At 39.2% G+C, this 20,199-nt stretch overlaps 3 protein-coding genes across 4 annotated transcripts; 2 read left to right on the top strand and 1 right to left on the bottom strand.

The window, feature by feature from the left end:
• The first annotated feature begins 425 nt into the window (after positions 1-425).
• LOC122990461 (leucine-rich repeat extensin-like protein 3) lies at positions 426-4,648 on the top strand. Its single transcript, XM_044363829.1, has 5 exons — positions 426-1,938; positions 2,374-2,437; positions 2,534-2,578; positions 2,673-2,836; positions 3,525-4,648. The coding sequence occupies exons 2-5, from the start codon at positions 2,383-2,385 to the stop codon at positions 4,332-4,334; spliced, it is 1,074 nt and encodes a 357-aa protein (XP_044219764.1). The 5' UTR covers positions 426-1,938; positions 2,374-2,382; the 3' UTR covers positions 4,335-4,648.
• A 508-nt stretch (positions 4,649-5,156) lies between these two features.
• cops6 (COP9 signalosome subunit 6) lies at positions 5,157-12,104 on the bottom strand. The gene is made up of 10 exons (XM_044363104.1): positions 12,003-12,104; positions 9,820-9,945; positions 9,544-9,675; positions 8,957-9,045; positions 8,512-8,574; positions 8,366-8,413; positions 8,137-8,251; positions 6,920-7,012; positions 6,561-6,661; positions 5,157-5,660 (listed from the first exon to the last, which is right to left on the bottom strand). Exons 1-10 carry the CDS (start codon positions 12,043-12,045, stop codon positions 5,520-5,522), a joined length of 951 nt encoding a protein of 316 aa, XP_044219039.1. The 5' UTR covers positions 12,046-12,104; the 3' UTR covers positions 5,157-5,519.
• Positions 12,094-15,611, top strand: LOC122990012 (F-box/LRR-repeat protein 12-like). 2 transcript variants are annotated; one of them, XM_044363101.1, is made up of 4 exons: positions 12,094-12,184; positions 12,267-12,476; positions 12,606-12,681; positions 13,656-15,611. In XM_044363101.1, exons 2-4 carry the CDS (start codon positions 12,376-12,378, stop codon positions 14,700-14,702), a joined length of 1,224 nt encoding a protein of 407 aa, XP_044219036.1. In that variant the 5' UTR covers positions 12,094-12,184; positions 12,267-12,375; the 3' UTR covers positions 14,703-15,611. The 2 variants fall into 2 exon arrangements, with proteins under 2 accessions (XP_044219036.1, XP_044219037.1); XM_044363102.1 differs by having other exon boundaries at positions 12,109-12,476; positions 13,881-15,611.
• Positions 15,612-20,199: the final 4,588 nt, after the last annotated feature.

Here is a 20,199-nt window from a genome sequence, read left to right as displayed (position 1 = left end):
TTACATCAGCAGAAATAATAGTCTATAGATGGAAAACTCTCATGAACTCTAACAAACAACAGCCATATACAGACGGGTGACAAATTAAAGGAAAAACCAACATAAAGTGTCTTAGTAAGGTTGTTGGGTCACCAGAACAGCTTCAGTGCTCCTTGGCATTGATTCTACCAGTCTGAACTCTTCTGGAGGAATGAACACCATTCTTCAGAAAGATATTTCCCTCATTTGGCGATGATGGTGGTGGTGGAGAGCGCTGTCTAACACGTCGGCCCAAAATCTCCCATGGATGTTCGACTGGGTTGAGATCTGGTGACTGTGAAGGCCATAACATATTCACATCATTTTCATACTCAATTAAACCATTCAGTGACCCCTTGTGACCTATGGATCGGGGCATTGTCATCCTGTTAGAGACCACTCCCATCAGGATAGAAATGTTTCATCATAGGATAAAAGTGATCACTCAGAACAACTTTGTATTGATTTGCAGATCTGACCAGTCATTAGTGGAGTGCCTGGCTGGTTGTTTGCCAAGTTGTGGACTCCAGAATGATGAGAAAATAGGTCAAATAACTTCTACCAGTATCTTTGTTCATTAAATCTGAATGTAGCTTAAAGCAAATTCTATGCAAACTTCTATTTCATTGCAAATTTGATTTGATCACTTTCTCCTGTCCCTGATCTCACATATGTCTGTATTTGCATGTGCAGATTCATGCTTTATCATTATTAGTTTGCTCCATTTATTTCTTTATTTTTCTGATTTTATCTAACTACAGGCAAATAAAATAGTCTATCCACCTCAGAAAAAAAGACACCCAATAAAAACCGCTCAACACCAGTTTGCTTCTGGAGCAGCTTTGTTGACATAATTGCTGCTTTGGGTAAAACCTTGTAAAAATCTCACTTGTAAAACATGCAAACATATACGGCTGCAACTAATGATTATTTTCATTATCTTTTGGTGTGTAATGGTGGAAAATGCCCATCAGAGCTTCTTCTGAGCTTCATCTTTAAACAACTGTTAGTTTACTGTCATAAAAAAAGAAACAGGAAATCATCATATTTAACACATTTGACAAATGAAAAGTTTGTTCTTGGAGCATCGATTTATCTTCTGAAGATCAACTGACTTCATTTTCATCAGCCAACTAAAACTGAATTGTTGTAATTTTATTTTGTTGAATACCGTCAGGCCACTTAGTGAATAACGTGTGATAACTGTGATGAAGGCTGAAAAAAGTTTTCAAGTTAGGAGCTACAGCTCTGAGGCTTCAACTCACAAACACGCATTAAGTTTACAACAAGTAGCGTGTTTAGTATGACAGCATCCTGTAAGAATGCAACTTTAGTCTGATTTTTAACACTTCAAATTTAATAGTGAACATGCCAAGACGAAAAAAGGCAGCTTCCGTAATGCTCAGAGAGTTGATAGTCATCTCCCAGTCACACAACTGTTAAAAAAAGCAGGTGTTTTCTGGGTAAAAATAACCACCTTTTGGAGCAGACAGTGTTTAAGAAATCTCTAACAAGTCATCATAAATGTATGTTTAAAGCAACGCAGGTTGTCATCTATGATTTTTACTGTTTTTTTTTTAGCTGAGATATTTTGTTAGTTGGCAGCATTTTCTCCACAGTTGCAGTTGTCCCAGCAGGTGATGCTTTCCTTCCAGACTTAATGGGGAGTTTCCATTTGAAGTCTGTTCTCTTTATGGCTTTGCTGCTAAAAGTCCAGGGGCTTTTTATTCCTAATTGGCGCCGAAGGCACCATATTAAACACTATTAAAAAGGTAAAAGGGAGGTGGAGAAACGAGTATTGGTCTCAAAGTTGTTGAGCTCCTATTGGACAGGAGATCATGTTTGAGGGTGACTGACGCAGAGATCTGTATTTAACTCACTCGGCCCTGTTAGTGCGGTGAAGACAGCTTCCTGACACAGGTGAGTAAAATGTGGTGTGGTGATTTCTCTGACGTTCACAATACTTGATCATCTAAACTACTGATAGCATTTTATTCAGTTAACTGGTGTAAATTCTTCTCTTGCAGCTGTGATGTGTTGAATTTCATAGTGATTGACATGTATTTAAAACTGTAGTAGGAGAATAAGTTCGCCTGGAGACAAGTTTACTTTACTACCTTTAACAAATCTGTTATATATTAAAATCTTTGAGAAAATTCCTCCATTTTAGTAACAAAATCCAATGTATAGATGACCAAAAGTTTACCTGCATACCTTTAAATATGTTTTTCTTTATGGATAGAAGTGTATAGATAAACATTTTAAAGTTATCAACTAGGGATGATTTTATGATAACTGTCCTATTTTCTTTCTATCTTTTCTTTCTTCATGAAACACTGCCTCTCTGGTCTGCAGGGGTTCAAGATGAGTTCGATGTTATGGTTGGCGGGGACACTGTGCTGTCTGACGTGGCTCCCAGGTCAGTTCTGATTCTTTGACGTACAACTTCTAAAAGACAAATTTCTCAAATTTATACCAGATTAACATCCAACAAATAATTTATATCCTCTTTCAGGCCTTCTGAACGCCAAATCGTTATTGAATGCCATCAAACAGGAAGGTGAGAGCAGATATTAAATCACTTTTCAGGACAGTATCTGTCCAGCAGTTCAGCTTTTTTAAGGGAATGATCATCTTCTTCACTTGTTTAACAGAGATGGTCCCTGTCAGTGATGTGAGTATCGGCTCTGAGAGAGCAAATGACTTCCTGACTCACTCCAGACCAAAGCGAAACGCTGTGGACCCCAGATGGTACAGAGGCAACCCAGACTTCCAGTCTTACTACCGCTACTACAGCAGCATCGGACACATTGAGGGGGTAAGACAGACTCTGGTCTCCTAAAATAACCTGTTACCTGCAAAGACAATATACTTAGTGCAAGTAAACATATTCTTAATCTTGATCCCAGTGAGACTCAAATTTCTTAGTCTGGTTGCATAACTTCCATAATTAATGTAAATGAAGAATTTAATCCTGAAATATTCCGTATATACAGACAACTGTGTCTATTCATATATACGCCCTAAAAGGTTTTTGAAATGTCACAGATTATGGGATTATGGGATTTTTACTCCGACTGGTGGAGACCCCACTATGTAGAACAAGGAGTGGTGAGATTAATCCGAGCTGCTACAAAACGATTACCTCTGTAGAGGAGCTAAAACCAAATGATGTTTAGCTTTTCACACTTTCATTTAATCTTTGTTTCCCCCCCATTTTGGCTAACTGGATAATTGTATTTTTTGAAATGTATTCAAAAGAAAAAAGCTCACTGGTTGAACTGGTCTGACAACGTAGACATATGCAACCAGCTGCAAGTAAACTTTGCTTAATTTTAACTGGTCTCAAACCGAAAAGGCCGGAAACACTGACGCAGAACTTCAGTTGTCTTTAAATCATGTAGTGTGTTTCTGGTGTATAACACCAATAACATTTATATTCTTCACTAATTTATCTTTATTAAAGGCCTTTGTGTTGATATTCTGTTGTGTTTTCCGCCCCTCAGCTGTATGAGATCGACAGGTTGCGGATGCTCTACCAGCAGATGAGGTACCTGGAGAACGCCTACGGCCCCAACGCTTCTTATTTCCAGAGCAAACTGGGAGTGCCTATGATCATGTGCGACCCGGCAACAGACAAGAAATGCAAAGCTGCTCCTCCTCCACCTCCTATGAAAGGCGTCCCGAAGCCCGCAGAGCCTCAGGCGACCCCTGCTCCTCTCCCAGCTCTCCCTCTTGCTCCTGGCATCTCCCAGGCCGACGTGCTCTACCTGTGCAACAAAAAGGATCCCCTCTGCAAGCCCCACATCGTCTACCTGCCTAGCGGCGCTGTGCCTGTCCTCTGCGACCCCCGCTACCACCCCCACTGCACCCCCCAGAAGGTCCCCCCGGCCCCAGTCGCAGTGCCCAAACCTCCTCCCCCTCCACCAAAGAAGTCTGCCCCACCTCCACCTCAACTGGTCGTCGTCAAGAAGTCTCCCCCGGCCCCCATCCGCACCTTCAAGGGCATGGAGTACGACTGTGACCCCTACTGGGACCCCGACTGCCTGATTGACCACCCACCCAGGCCCATCAAGGGGAAGATCGTGGTCCCGCCACCGCCACCTCCTCCTGCTCCTGTGGAGGAGGAAGAGAAGGAGGAACCTGTGGAGGAGCCAGCACCCCCTGCTCCCATTGAGAAGAAAGGCCCCTTCTTTCCCTACCCTTACTACAACCCCTCCCCCTACAACCCCAGGGATGATCTGTACGACCCCGTCCGCTTCCAGTACCCTCAGCCTGATGCTGCTGCTGATGAGCCTGCAGAGGACACTGAGTAGGACCTCCAGGACGTGTGGGAGGAGAAGGGTTTCTCTTAAAACGAAACAGACTTTGATTGAAAACATCTAAGTAGCACAATTCCACATTTCGGGGAGTCGTTGATCAATCGTACCACTTGTTTTTAAGCATTGATAAGTTACAGTGTTTGTTTAAACCTTAATAAACTGACAAATGTAAATGTATTTTTTTGTTACTGTGCAGTTTCCTTTCAGCATGTAAAAAGGCAATTTTCAGTCAACACAGGCATGCAATGCAAATGATTTTGAATAATGAAATAATAAAATGTCACAAAACAGAGAACAAGTTGTATTTTGGCTTTGAATACTCTTCTAAAAAAGGTGCATGAAGACAAAAAAAAACAGAAAATGTTTGTTCCTCTCAGTGCCACATGGCAGGTAAAGGCAGACTAGTAAAGCAGAGGTGCCAGCGTGCAGGTTGGGGGGTCATTATATCTGAGTTCCGCTGTATATTTAATACCCATATAAATGCTGACTCCTGTCAGACCTCCACCTCGAGATCTGTAAGTCTCCCTGCCCCCCTTTCTCCCGCTGTGTGTGCCTGTCTGTCCAAAACCTCCAGAGGCAGTCGAACAGCAGGAACACGACTTCAAAAGACGAACTAACTGCAAACACTCTCGGCTCCAAACAATAAACCTGCAACTACACCAGCTCCACATAGCTGACTTTCATGGGGTCGTTTTAAAAGCGCAGGTCTGAGGTTTTTATGAGCTGTGTGTCGTGTCAAGTACTGTGATGTCTATCCTGTTATAATTTAGACTATAATTGTTCAGGCTTAGAAAGAAGAAGATTCAAAGTCCCATGAAAAAAAATCAGCAGATCATTTATTACATACAGAAACATCAAACAATAAAACAAACGGGTAAAATAATATAACGTTCATGTACAGTGGATCTGTTGCTCTGCATACCAAGAAAGAGCCTAAATTTGTACACCTCTCTTTTTCTGTTTACATTACTGATCGGTGTAATTAAGTGCTTTTGGACACACTTGTGGTTGAAAACGAAATTGAATCTGGTTTGAAAAGCTACTTTTGGCTTAAGATTGTGTCTTAGCTGACCAAAATACAAACAAAACAAAACAAAAAGACAGAAGAGAGAAAAGAAACTGCAGTGCTTGTTTGTCTCTCTGCTTCGGCTAATAATAATAATAATAATAACTGCCAGCTCAAAAGAAAAGTCCTCTCATCCTCCGGCCGATGCCCTGTCTGTCATACAGGACGTTGAACTTGTTGATGAACTGGTTCATACTGTTGCAGGTCTTGGTGATGGTGCCTAAATAGGCCATGAGGCCCACGTCATTACATTGCTGCAGGGAAACAGAGACGCAGTTTCAGAAAGAACGACTCGCTTAGAAGTACAACACAGAGAGAGACTGTCATTGATCATTGATCATAACATAATCACATACCAGCATTAACTTTTATTAATTATTAATTTTTAAATCAATATGTGTAATTGAAGAATGTGAATTCAGCAGAAGTGTTTATCTTTGGGATTACAGTGTTCATGGTATCTGGTTTCCAAGTTAAACATTGAATCTAAAAACTTTATTAATAACTGTATTAACTTTATTAATTTATTATTTAACTAGATTTATCAGGAAAATCTGTAAACCAACAAAAAGCAGCATTGTGAACAAAGAAAAATGGCAAATCAGACTTAAAGGAGACATTATATATTTTTCTTAATGTCAACAAATCCCATAGAAAGACGAGAAATGACCCTGAATTGATCCGTATCGCCTGTGAACACAAAGCCTGATGCTGCCGAGCTCTACTGTTAAAATGATTAATAAAAACACATCAATGAGCCACAGTTTCACTTGGTGACACGTTCCTTTGTTAGGATGAACGTGGACAATGTTGTTTATTTTGAGTCGGTCTGACACACGCTGCCCTGCTGCTGTATTAATCTGCTGCTGAACTGCTCAACTGTTTTAGTAAATTATTGAGCCTTTTTTAAAACTGAAACTATATATATGTAAATAAATAAATGGGCTTGAGGCTGAGAGCCACGGTCAGGGTAGGGAACTATTAAAAGACTGATTTAATATGGTTGTGGCCTTGTCATGGGATTGTTGATAATAAAGAAAAACATAGAACGATGCCAGCTTTATCCTCTCATAACTGACATTATGCTGAAAACTGCACCATGCGTTAGGGATATGAACCAGTCTGTGTGGTGAAACTAAATAAAGCTTGCTTACATCATAGAAGTCAGTTTTGAATTTCGTGGTGCTGAGGACAGGCAGTCTGTGGCAGAGGGCGTTAGCTTCTCGAAGGATCTCGTGGTTAAACGGAACCTCTCCTGCGGTACAAGAAGTCGGATGAGAAAGAGAAAAACAAAAAAGTAAATCACAGCATATTAAAATGGTGAGGTGTGATAATCCTGTCAAGAAACCATAAAACAAGGCTTATAATCATGGAGGTGTGTCTGAGGGGCCTCTCTTAATGGTGTAAAGTGAAGGAAAGGAAACATCTGATTTATGAACAGCTGTTTTCCAGACTTATTTTCACATTCTTTGCACTCACTGCACTGCTAAAAGGCCCCGCTGGTTCCTCTCACCTGTTTCCACGGCTTTGACGTACTCTAAAATGATCTTCACCCGGCTGTGGAGCATCTTTATCGCACTGTGCTGGGCTATAAGGTGTTCAGCAACTGTCAGAAAGACAGAATATCAGAGTTAAAACATAGTCAGACAGAATTCATTTTTGATGACAAAGTCTTATATTAGTCAGGTTGCAAGTCGCTTCTCAAGAATGAATTTCAACATATTGCACTAAAGTATTCAGTATACATGTAAAGGAGGGACAGCCTGCACCTACACCATCTTTTACTTATTTATTTATTTTCCATGTTGTATGTGTATGCATGCTGTCTTTCTGTTTACGTATCTACATTTTAACGTATTTTCTACAGTTTTGAGCACTTTTTTTTTGCTTTTGTATGAGCTTGTGTTCTATGAATTAACTTGACTTTAATATGCAAATACAGTTACAACACATTTATGATTCCAATTAACAGTTTGCACAGGATGAGAGAAACTGTAGTATGCTTCAAAAATATAAAAGACATCTTCCCTTCGCTAGTTACACATTAATTACGAAATTTTGATTTTCATTTTTCTTCACATGAATGTTAATTTCAGGTGCTTCTACATGTGTAGTCTTAGTCTTCTACACTACCAAGTATGTTTATAGTAAAAAAAAACAAGAAACTGACACAGCATACTGGGAAAATTTTCAGACCTCTAATGATCAGACATAAAAGACGCCAGAATCTCCTATACGGCCCTTACAGAAAGAAATTCAATTATGTCTGTATCCTAAATACTCTACAGAAATGAATCCCTTCTGTGTAAAGAAGAACTCTTTGAAAACAAGACGGTCCATGATCTACGATCCAAAGCTTTTCTTCTGCTGTTTTAGGATCAATGTGTTGCTGCTCTGCCCTGTTGGTCTTATCAAATCTTTAACTTTGAATGAGGGAGCCTCTTCATATTCACACAAAATATTCAAAACATTACTTTTGAAACTGAGCTTATTAAAACTATAAGAAACAACAGCAGTAACCAAGGCAATACTAGCCGGGATAACCATTTCATTTGAGGTTATCATAAGTCAAAGATAAGTCCTGAGATAAGAGCTTTACTGTAAAAATAAAGTGTTCATAAAAGCAACATTAAAAACAATACGTGAGTGCAAATGGTTCACTGCTAACAGGGAACAGTACATTAGAGTGTACGTAAACTCACTTCAAACATTAGTGACAGCTTCTCTTACCTGTTGAGTTTTCTCCTGTGCCGGTGGCGGTCATTCGAGCTACATGGTCGACACCGATTCTCTCCGCTTCCTCTGTGGCCAGAGTGTACGTCAGCTCAGCAAACAACATGGTAGCCTGGAACAGACAAAACTTGAACAATTCTCAGTGGGAAATACTAAATATTAACTGATTAGAAGGCAGCAGACTCTTTCACTGTAAATGTTACGTTATGTTTGACATAAAGAATACCTCGCCACTGATGATGTCAATCACAGATTCGTATACGCTAACAGGAAGCTGAAGGAGAAGAGGACACATCGTTTAGAAACAACAACGATCTACTGCTAATGTTGAATTCTGGAAATGAGAAAAATAAGAGAATCGGAAGAACTCACATCGGTATGTTTGGTCATTGGGTTCAGCTTGAGGAAGAGAGGACTCTCAATGATCTCACACACCTGACAGAAGAGAGAAATGTGAGTTATGAACTGTACACAATCTGAAATAACTATCGGACTATGAGCTGATTTCACTTTTACAGCCCAAAACACATTAAACATGTCTAAACTATTCCCTTCCAACATCAAAGACACCACTGTATGATTTTTTTTAAGTTGTCATTTTGTTGGAATTCACAAGAAAAATATCTCTGAATTGGATGAATGATTAACAAAATATGTCCGGCTATTTGATTTCAAAATAAATATTGTAGATCAGCTATCTGAACAATAAAGGTCGCTGCTGTTGCTACTTGCTACTGACATGAGTGGGTGAGGGACTGTTACAGTGTTACAATTTCTGCTTTCAATAAAACTTACTGCACCTTTAACTTTCGCCTACCTGCTTGTGAATGTGGATATCTGATTGATCAGGAGGACCGCCCGTGGTGTACCAACCCAAGAACTCCATGTCTTTGAAGACCTGTTTGACTGAGAGACAACAGGAAATATTAAAGAAAATCTGCATGAAGGACCAGGCTTTGACATAGTACCTCTGAAAACTGGCACATTAATGGAAAATAACTCTGCCAGAGAATCAGGCTGCACTGAATTTCATAATAAATCAGTAGAACTGCAATAATTAGTTGATTAATTGCGAACTATTAAATTAATTGCCAACTATTTTGATGATTGATTAATTTGGTCGGAGTCATTTTTTAAGAAAAATGTGGATATTTTATGGTTTCTATTATAGTCAACTGAATATCTGTGAGTTGTGGACTGCCGGTCGGGACAAAACAAGACATTTGAGGACCTCATTTTGGGTTTTGGGAAACAGTGATCAACATTTTTCACCATTTTATATAACAAACAACTAATCGATTAAGCAATAATGAAAATAATCATTAGTTGCAGCCCTAATAATGAGTCATGAAACAATATGGTCGTTCAAACAGAGGTGTATTCTTGTCCATACGCATCACTTACACTGTTCCTCCTTGGTGTAGTAGTACTCCTTGTCAATATGCACTCTGTCATCAATGGTGTGAGACATTAGTTCAAAGGAGTTCATCACCTCGATGTTTCTACCTTCCTGCTTCCCGATCAGGGCTCCGATCACTGAGCAGCAGAACAAACACAATGACCCACATCTACTGTTATTACCTGCGTCATTACAGAACAGCTCAGCTGAACATAAGACGAGTTGTATATTACTAAAAATGCTTACATGCCATCTTTCTTGTATAGAGTTGTCATACATACCCTGCATCGGTCTTCCTTCCTGCGAGCGGATGCGTATCCAGTGGTCAGATATGTTGAGGATAACCAGAGGGTGTAAGGCCACAGAGACGCTCCCAGTGACCCCCGAGGCCATAACACTGGGGCTGGCTACAATCACACAGAGACACAAACAAGCACGTTAACATGAGTAGTTGATTAATCAGTTAGTTGATCAATAGAATATTGATCAGCAACGTTACATTTCTAATGTGTGAGGATGTGCTGCTTTTCTCTGTTTCATTCATAAATTCAACAAATTTGTGTTTTAAGACTTTTAGTCGGATAAAAAAAAAAGTAAAAATGTGACTATGGGAAATTGCAAAATAAATTGTTATTCGCTGCCCTGAACTACAGCCACAAACATTTGCCAATATGACACGTAAAGCTAGAGCTATAAACCAGCTGATATTAGCTTAAAGGATAGCTTCACAATTTTTCAACTCTGTCTTAAAACAACAATCGGGTGTCCGTATGAACACTGGAAGAGGTTTTCCTCACTGAAATCATTCCCCCTGTTCAAAATGCAGTTAGTCCACACAGTCATTTTGTGCAAAATGCATTTACATGTTTATCTGAAGCTTATATGAGGCTTCAGCAGTCTGTTAGTCATATCAAGTGGATATCTGCCACATTTATAGTCTTTTTAGCATCTAATTCCCTCTTTGTGTTTCCTCGGACAGTGTTTCCCTGTGGAGCTGCAGTGAAAGTATAGTAACAAAAAGGGACTTTGGCACTTAAAAGACTGTAACGTTGAAAGACATCTACTTGATTTGGCTCATATTGACGGCTGAAGCTTCATATTAGCTTCAGATAAACTTTTAAATACATTAAATACACAGAAGGGGGACTGTGGATTTTGGCCCCCATCACTTATATCGTAAGTGCATTATGAAGGGATCTTCTAATGGTCAGTTTGATAAATGAAGCCAACGTGGAAGTGCCAAAAACTGCAGTTCCTCGAACAGTCACTTGAGGCTGGCTCCAAAAGCAAGCCAATCCCCATAGACCCCCCATGTTAAAATGCCCAACTTTACAGCAGAAATTAACATGTTTACAATTTGTATGGGGAGTGATTTTTTTTTAATATAACTCACCCATTTAACCCGCATATATCTTGGCAAATAAGTTAAGAGAAATGCAAAAAATATGTTGGAATACTTTCGAAACAGTATCTCCAATACACAGTTTGTCCAGGAGAGAGTACTGACAAGTTTATTTTTCAGCTGTAAAATGTCCTGCTCAGTATATATCATGTTCACAAAACACAAAAAACAGACAGAATAACAGGATCCTCGATATCAGAATTTGCCTAATAAATCCAATGATCTGACTGTACCTGATAATATGACGACTGGGATATGTTCAAAGCCAATATATACTATAACTCTACTCCTGCTCACAATGAAATTAATAAGTCATGATGTTATTGTCTAGTCTGTGGCTAATTTAGACACCGTTGTTCAATGAAACAATACTGGATTTTATTTGTTTGTTTCTTTTTAATAACCGAATCTGCTTTTTATGTCACTTTTGTTTATTGTTTATTATTATTATAGCTTTTAAACATATTTTATTTTATTACATTTTCATATTTTTTATTTCTCGTGTGCATTAGTCTCAAATTGTTTTACTGTTTACACTTGTTCTGTCTTATTATCGGCCTGTCAGTCATCTGTGAGGCACTTTGAATTGCACTAATCTGTATGAATGGTGCTTCATAAACAGTTTGATTGATTGATTGATTGATTGATAGAAAAACGGATCACTAATTTCCAGCATAAGAAAAGATATTGAACGATACACACAGCTTTAGGCCGACATATCTCACATTACATGGGCAGTGGGCGTCCAAGACAAGACCAGTCCTTATTTGTTGTTATAAGTTAGTCTTGTACAAACCTGTGCTGATAGAGAAGCGTTTACTTTATTGTTTAACACTTTGTGAAACCTCAGATAAGAATATTTGCTCATTTTTTGCCAGCTGAAACGTCCAGCAGAGCCGTGCGCGTTAACTTAACCCGCTTATGTCAACAAGATGGCTTTAACACCACCAATTCATCACCCTGCAGCCACTAATAACAACAATATAAAGCACCTCCTACAGTCTGCATACAGATCTACCCCGATATCAGGCAGAAATGATGATATAAATGAGAAATACTCGCCTGCCCCGTCCACTTCCATTCCTCCACCATTGCTGGTCGCCATCTTGTCCGGTAAACCGCGCAGGCGCAGTGGACTGTTCACATAACGGACGTTAGGTGGCGATGTCGCTATATTTCAGACGTTTTAAAATATGCTCTCTTCCGCTCATTTAAGATCACAATTTGAACAATGTTACGATAAAGTAAGGATTGGTTTCTACTTAGACACGATATGTTGTGTATAAAGAAGTATATTTCATTTTAGACCCATTTAACTGCCGCTAGGTCCTACAGTCACCGGGTAGCTTTTTCCTGCGGATTCCTGATTTGGGCGCAACCTGTGTGCGTCGGAATATCGGTCCGTCTACAAGGTTTTAACAGTTTTGTTTACAAAATGGATGAATTTAAAGCCTGTAATCTAGACTACTGTCCAGAAAACATTTTAATTGACGTATTGTCATATCTGAGCGTACGAGAGCTCGTCCGAGCTGGGAGGTAAGAGAGTTTAAACTTTGCTGTCAGTGTTTTTTGTTATCCGTGTTGTGAAACAAAACTCAGTAGCTGCTTTGTTGTTGTGACTCATGTCACATGATTTATTTGTTGTATTTCACGGTGTTGTTTCAGAGTCTGTAAGAGATGGAGACGCCTTGTGAAAGACCAAAGACTGTGGAGGCTTGTCGATCTGACAGCATGGAAAGGGGTGAGGATGCGTCTAGTAATGTGGCTTCACCTGTTTTCTTTTAGTTTACCTTTTACATCAGTGTAGTCTTCATTCTAGTAGGCGACAGCACATAACAGGTACACTGGTGCTAACTGGCAAAATAACCGTACAAAAAGTAATTTGCTAATACATACAGATCTGATACACATGCACCAACAGCAATAACTTTATCAAGTCCGAAACCCTGATGTAATCATGCACTCAGTTTAACAGCCACATCAAATCAATCCTGCCATCTTAAAAACATGGCAAGAAACAGAAAAAAGGTGTTTATGTTTTCACTTCAAGCAGGTTAGATCTTCTGGTAACTTTCCTGATTCAAAATGCTGCTGCTGACTCCTAATTAGAAGAGATGAAGAAAATTAAACACATCATGCCAGTTCACAGGTCTCCTCACTGGCCTGCAGAGCGTCAAAGAGAAGAATCTGAGTTACTGCTGCTTGTCTATATATGTCAATCTCTGACTGTCTTTTACCATATGAACCCTTTTATTCCCCTAAAACTTGCAGAAGGAGCATGTAGTTACTATGCAGAGCTGGAACAAACTTGCTGAGGAAATGAGACTTGCTCTGACTTGAACTACTGATAAATCCAGATTAAAAACCTTTATGTTCCCCATCACCTTTCACTGAACCTTAAACACTCACTATCATCTACCTCTCATCTACGCTTTTACCTTTCTGGTATTTGCTTCTCTGTGTCATCTTTTTAAATGTTTTAAATATCATTTTAATGTTTTAAGCCTTGCTTCCTTTTTAATGTTTTTCATACTTTATGCAAAGCATGCTGAATTGCCTTTGTGCATGAAATGTGCTCCACAAATAAACCTGCGTTGCCTTAAGCCTCTGATGACATAAATGCTATTACATATTGGTTGTGTCTTGGCAAATATTGATAGAAACTGTCTCTCTTTTGCCACATACACATATCATGGGCCGTCCTTTGTGTGTTAGGTGACATCCCGCATACTTTGGGTCCTGCTGCGTCAGTTCCTGGGTTGTGGACTACGGTGCCTACGGTTGCGTGGTTTGCTGCTTTCTGCCCGAGGGGGTACCTTTCTCTCTGAGTCTTGGCTCAAAGCTTTGTCTACAAAGTGCCCTCGCCTGAGTAAGCTCTACCTTCTGCATGCAGACCTGAGAAGCCTTCCCAGTTGCCAGCTCCTACCTACGTCTTTGCAGGTGCTGGAGCTGCGTGGTTGTGAGCTGCCTCGGGGCTTTTTCGACCAGAGCCTTCCTACATCCCCTGCTGATCCCCAAGAAAGAGCAGAAGCTACATCCAGTGTTGGTGCTCAACAGAAAGGACGGGATCAGAAAGGAAAAGGGTCTGGCTCTCCATCGGGGATTTCTATTGAGAGGTTAGTCCTTAACAATGTTCCTTCTTTCACGGACCAGCACCTGCAGAGTCTGACATCATGGGAGAGGCTCAGTCGACTGGAGCTGCGTGACACCTTTCGTGTGACGGCTAACGGGCTCAGGAGCTGCGCTGCCAAGGATGGCGTCTGCGGTGTGGAAGGGCTGTTCAGGCTCAAGTTTCTAGAAATAGGCATCACTGGGCGGCAGGGCTACCAGTTACAGATGGCCTCTCTGGGGCTAGGGGCAGGGTGGCTCGGACTAGAGGAGCTGAGCCTGGGTGGTAAGGAAGTGGGGCCAGGCTTGCTCTGTGCCAGCCGTCTGAAGGACCTGAAGTGTCTGTGCTTGTGGGCTTGCACGCTCAGTGAGATGCAGATAGTGCGGAGTTGCAGGATGCTCCGTGGGCTCCGCAGACTGGAGTTTTTGGATGTAATCTTCCAGCCTCGGCAGTGTCCACCAGTGGTGGAGGGAGAGGGTGGTGGTGAAGAAGAGCAGGACAGTGAGGAAGCTGTAGGTGGAGACAGCAGCAACGATGAGAACAAACTAGATATGAATGATCCTATTCCAAGTCTGCGCCGCTCACTGGCTGTGCTGCTGCCATGCTGTGCACTAGTTTTCACCAACTGCTCTGTTCAGATAAATGCAGACTAAATGAAATGAAGTATCCACTGCTGCTGTAAAGGAGTGGCCGATATGGATCCTCTATTACAAAGACATGTAATTTTATATAGTGATAGCGATATAATCAATGAATGAATTATGTTTTTTTATCATTGTGTCATGCATACAACTGTGCTCAGCCCACATGGGCTTACAAGACACCACACTTTCATATAAGCCACAATTGTGCATATACATGTTCAAACAATACTACAAAAAGCCCTAAAATAAAGAAACCTGATTCTCATTTTCACAATCAGATTTGCAGACCTTCATAAAAACTTGATTTTTAATGTAGTTATAGAGTATATTGTGATGTGGTACCTTTTTATGGAAAATCAAATAAGAAGCTGTTTATGGATAAAATAACCAGATGGGAATATCAATTGTTGGCTAATCCAGCACATGAAATACCTGACAAATCAAAGTACCTCATTACATCAATGCAAATGTCATAAAAATGATTAAGAAGTTTTTGTCATACTGTTTTAACTGAGTTGCAGTACAAAATGTGGAACGTATGTCACAGCTTGACTGTAAACACATAAGCAGCTGTCGGTTACCAAGGCAGAGAAATGAAGTGTATTGTTGGCAATGATGCACCTGTTTCCTGTTGCTTCACCTCTCTTCAACAGTGTACATTAACAAAATTATCTGTTACAAGCAGGTGTGTGTGTTTTTTTTTTCAACTCCAACTCCAAATTCTGTTATTTTTCCATACATGGATTTTTAGAAATTATGAAAAATAGAAATGTTAATTGTTATTGTCTGTTTATTGTATACATGAGGGAAAACATGGGAAATATGTGTCCTTGACATGAAGTGTGTCAACAGTATTTAGAAGGTGGGATGTTAAACAGTTTTGAATAAATCTGGATGAATAAATCTTCAAGTATCATTTTTCTTTGTATCTTAATTTGATTGATAGATTATTCTCTAAAGACATCATAAAAGATTTGTGTTTTAACTGAATAGTCATGAAATTCAGTGATTGATAATCAAGTGCTCATATAGCATCTCAACAAAACAAAAGACTTAAAAACACAATATGCTGCTTCTGTATGGGAAATAGAGATATATGGTACTTATCTTTCTGTGTCTTATGTCGTTATCAGGATGTAGGTGACAATGAAACAATTAATTTACTAATAGATTAGTTAATTCGTAGAAACATTTATTGCTACCACTTTGGATAATCGATTATTTTAGTAATTTTTGCAAGCAGAAACACCTAATATTCTCTGGTTTCACCTTTTCAGGTGTCAGGCTTTATGATGATTTGAAATGTTTTTTTGTTTTACTCAATCGATAATGAAAATAATAACTTGTACCCCTGGTCGTAGTCACTAATTGAAGCATCCAGTGGTGGAATGTGACTATTTTTATGTTTTTACATTTACTCAAGTACTTTAAGTACAAATTTGAGGCACTTGTACTTGAATATTTCCATTTCATGCTACTTTGTACTTGTACTCCACTTTTTCCAGGGGGGTAATATTGTACTTTTTACTCCACTACATTTATTTGCCACTTAAAGTTACTTTTCCAATTAAGATCTTACATGAAATATATGTGTGAATGCTTTCACACATATATACATTCATACATACACACATACAGTACTGTGCAAAAGTTTTAGGCATTAAAAATAAAATGAGGATACTTTCAAAAACAATGCAATGAATGTTTTTTATTTATCAACGAACTTCATGCAAAGTTGAGTAAACAGAAGAAACCTAAATTAAATTAATATTTGCTGTGAGCAGCTTTGCCTTTAAAACAACAGCAGTTCTCGGTACACTTTAACACAGTTTTTCATGGTAACTTGCAGGTAGGTTGTTGCAACCATCCTGGAGAAAGAATGTTCTTCTGTGGATTTATAATTTAGGCCATCTCAGGTGCTTCTTCATGTAACCCTAGATTGACTCCATGATGTTGAGATCAGCTCTTTGGGGGCCATACCATACCATCTGTTACAGGACTCATCATTCTTCTTGTTGCTGAAAATAGTTCTTTATGACTCTAGCTGTATGCTCGGGGTCATTGTCATGTCATGAATAAATTTGGGACCGATCAGACACCTCCCTGATGGCATTGCATAATGGATAAAAATTTAAACATCTAAAGTGCCTAAAACTTTTGCACAGTACTGTACATACATGCTGTATATACATACATGAATACATACAGACTTGCATACATACAACCACAGCTCAGTGGAGGCTGGTCCATAGAGGCAGAGGAGGTTGATCCTCCTCTATTTTTTGAGAGGCAAAAGGGAGATCAAAATATAAAAAAGAATATTTGGTTGAAATAAACCATTACCAAATCTCAGTATTTATAAAGTATTTTTTCTCTCCTTTGGAAAAAATCCATCGCTGAAATTCTGTTTAAAATTTTTCAACAACGACACCTGCAGGGCAGGAGGAGAAAGAGCAGTGTGTGAAGTGGTGGGGGGGGGGTGCAATTGGTGGAGGTGGAGTGGGGGACAGAGGAGGACGGGTGCCTGCTGACCTCTGCAGGGCGGGATCTCTTACATTGGACTAAATATATTTCATCTTTTTCATGCTAATCTGTGATTGGCCATGACATGTAAAATTACGCTCCAAGGGAGGCTGTCCTCCCTTACCAATCAACAACCAGAATGCAATATTGACATCGAGTTGGTCCGATGATAGTTTCTTGAATTCATCTTCAATTCTCTCCACTGTAAAGCAGAGTAGCAGCAGTAGATAGCTCTTTGCGTTAGCCAACGCAAGAGTTAGCTTGTTGTAGCAGCCTTAAGGACTCTTTATACATCCATGGAAGGACTGTTAAGGACTGTTGTTAAGCTAACGGAGAAATTATCTGGACTAGGCAGTGCAGCAGCAGCAGGACACTGCTGGGGAGGCTGGCGAGAGAAGCAACCGGAGAAACAACCAGGAGAGTTAGCTTGTTTGTCATTGTTGCTAATGATATCAGTCTGGTTAACCACCAGCCACAAAGTTCTGTTAACTAACAAACAAGATGACCAACAGCTACAAATGGACGTTATGACATGAATACTTCATCTCCATGAAAGAAAGAAGATGTCAGATAACGTGAGTCAGATACAGCTTCTCTCTCTCTGTCTCTTTGGTCGCTAATTTCATCTCTGATGGTTAAATGTCCCTGTGTGGCTTTTTTGTGTTTTTTTTATCTCTTTAACAAGAATGCAGCAGAGATCATATAATGTGTTGTGGGTAACGTTAGTTTGCTTGTTGAAGTTACAGTGAGCTGTCTGGACTCACTCATTCATTTGTTTTTAATTGAGTGGTTGTTCAGTCACCTGTTGATGTGTGATTAGTGAATAAGTGCAGGGGGTCTGGCTGCTTGCTTCTGACAGTTTCTTTAGTTCATTTTAAGCTGAGCTGTATACTGAGTAATAAGCTTAAAGTAGCTAGAATAACAAGTGTTAACTAGTGGTGTAACTGATTGTAGTTGATCTGTGATCTGTACGGATCGCCCCCCACGGTTCAGCAGGCATATGAACTGCGGATTAATTGCAAAATTTAATGTGTACCTGCTGTTTAATGTGCTGCAGATGAGCAGCTTATTAGCATCTAGCTGCTAAATGATGTTTGCGGTGAATGTTTGTTATCATCAAGTTTTGATGATGTGGACAGAGGCTGTTTCATTCACTGTTAAAAAGAGGAAGGTTTTATTTTGTATATCGTACATATAGATAAGGGTGCATGCATGCATTAATACTTTCTGATGTGAACCTACACTTTTAGATCTGTGAATGTTTTTAGTGTTCAATCTTTCTAGTATTCAGCACTGATCTGAACCTGTATCACATTATAAGCTTTGTGCTACTTTATATATTTCTGTATACTAAGAAAATACATAGGAAACATGTGTAAATCATGTGATATGTTGTCTGTTTTTGATGAGAACATAAACTTGTTGTCACAATAGAACAGTACTATAAATTTGAATTTCACTTTGTTGGTAAAATGACACATTTGAACCACTCCATGGCTAAAATGAGCACATATTTGTTTAGAGACATTATGTATATGCTAAATGTCTTTAAAGAAGTAGCCTTTTCACCACTTAGGGGTTTTTGTTTTTGAAAGCAAATTGTTTTATTGGCATATAAAATTGCCCCCCACCCCTCGGATTTCATCAGGTGGGGGACAATGATATAGTTTGATGCAGTTTGTTGTAAGATTCCATGTTGGTTTTCCTCCTATCTTCCCCAATTTTTTGAGTCACCAGCTGCCACTGCCACACCTATATATTATTTTCCTGTCCAGTTTTGCAGCAGTGTTGGACTGAAAAAAGTGAAGCTATGGACATACGTACTGTTGAAGAAAATCACTCAAGTCCTTGTTCAAAGTTTGCTGTGGTGGAAGTGGTTTAATAGCATTCCGGAAATGCGGTGAGCTCATTGACCCAGAGCAGAAGAAATGGCACGATTTTATACAGTAAGGATCAAAGCAGTGATCAACAAATGGTGAGCAGAAGATAGGAAGGAAGGGCATTCGCATACAAGATCAAGGCAAATCAAGGGGGCAAAAACAGAGGGGGTCAGGAGGCAGGAAAGAGGATTGTCCCAGACGTCACTCAATTATCAAGTCTCTACCGAAATGTTGATTATCAAGTCTGTACCCAAATGTGTATTCTTCTTCAGTTCATACATACATTCTGTACACATACATACAGACTCACATACATACATACATACATACATACATACATACATACATACATACAACCACACCCATATATTCTTTTCCTGTCCGGTTTTGCAAGAATATTGGACTGAACATTTATTGAAATGAAACCATGTGAGAAGTTTAGAGGGAATAATCACTATTTGGTGGAGCTGTTAACAACTCATAGACATCTGTAATGTCACCCCAACTACACACTGCTTTCTGTCAGACGTCAAACGCCACTGGTTTCATCCACTGGTTTCATCTTTAACAATATGCTCTATTTTAAAAGCTTGTTATATTATCTGTTGTGTCACATCTTCATCTGAAAACTAACTTGAACTGTCAAATAAATATATTGGAGTAGAAAGGACAATATTTCCCTCTGAAATTTAAAGTAAAGTACAAGTACCTCAAAATTCACACTTTTTTTTATTTATTTATTTTTATTTATTAGTTTATTTCTCAGGGATGATGCAAAAAACATTGTAACAGGTTAAAATAACATGAAACAGATGTGTTGCATATATGATTTCCAGCCAAGGCTAATTTGCGACCCCTGTCCCTGGTTAGGCTTTTTTACTTAAAATAGTCATAACATATCACTACCAGAAAGACATTATTTAAATAATAGCCTATAATAAATAATAAATAGTGACATTCTCAATAGCAACAGTATTTACATCACGTAACAATCAATTTACATGTGTTGCGTATGTGTGTGAATGTGTATGTTCCCTAATTCATGGCAATGATGTGTATATATATGCATAGTATTTATAGGTGTATGTGTCCGTGTACATACA

This window comes from Thunnus albacares, chromosome 10, assembly GCF_914725855.1.
Source record: "Thunnus albacares chromosome 10, fThuAlb1.1, whole genome shotgun sequence".
Lineage (NCBI taxonomy): Eukaryota > Metazoa > Chordata > Actinopteri > Scombriformes > Scombridae > Thunnus > Thunnus albacares.
This window is presented reverse-complemented; position numbering and strand designations above follow the sequence as displayed.

What these genes read in the sequence shown, in the direction of transcription:
- cops6 (XM_044363104.1), bottom strand. Translation starts at nt 12,045, where the DNA reads ATGGCGACCAGCAATGGTGGAGGAATGGAAGTGGACGGGGCAG. An exon ending in AATGGAAGTGGACGGGGCAG is followed by an intron (nt 9,946 to 12,002) that starts GCGAGTATTTCT and finishes GTGTGATTGTAG; the next exon opens with CCAGCCCCAGTGTTATGGCC. An exon ending in CTACACCAAGGAGGAACAGT is followed by an intron (nt 9,046 to 9,543) that starts GTAAGTGATGCG and finishes GTTGTCTCTCAG; the next exon opens with TCAAACAGGTCTTCAAAGAC.
- LOC122990012 (XM_044363101.1), top strand. Translation starts at nt 12,376, where the DNA reads ATGGATGAATTTAAAGCCTGTAATCTAGACTACTGTCCAGAAAACATT. An exon ending in GAGCTCGTCCGAGCTGGGAG is followed by an intron (nt 12,477 to 12,605) that starts GTAAGAGAGTTT and finishes GTGTTGTTTCAG; the next exon opens with AGTCTGTAAGAGATGGAGAC. An exon ending in ATCTGACAGCATGGAAAGGG is followed by an intron (nt 12,682 to 13,655) that starts GTGAGGATGCGT and finishes TTTGTGTGTTAG; the next exon opens with GTGACATCCCGCATACTTTG.
- LOC122990461 (XM_044363829.1), top strand. Translation starts at nt 2,383, where the DNA reads ATGAGTTCGATGTTATGGTTGGCGGGGACACTGTGCTGTCTGACGTGG. An exon ending in CTGTCTGACGTGGCTCCCAG is followed by an intron (nt 2,438 to 2,533) that starts GTCAGTTCTGAT and finishes ATCCTCTTTCAG; the next exon opens with GCCTTCTGAACGCCAAATCG. An exon ending in GCATCGGACACATTGAGGGG is followed by an intron (nt 2,837 to 3,524) that starts GTAAGACAGACT and finishes TCCGCCCCTCAG; the next exon opens with CTGTATGAGATCGACAGGTT.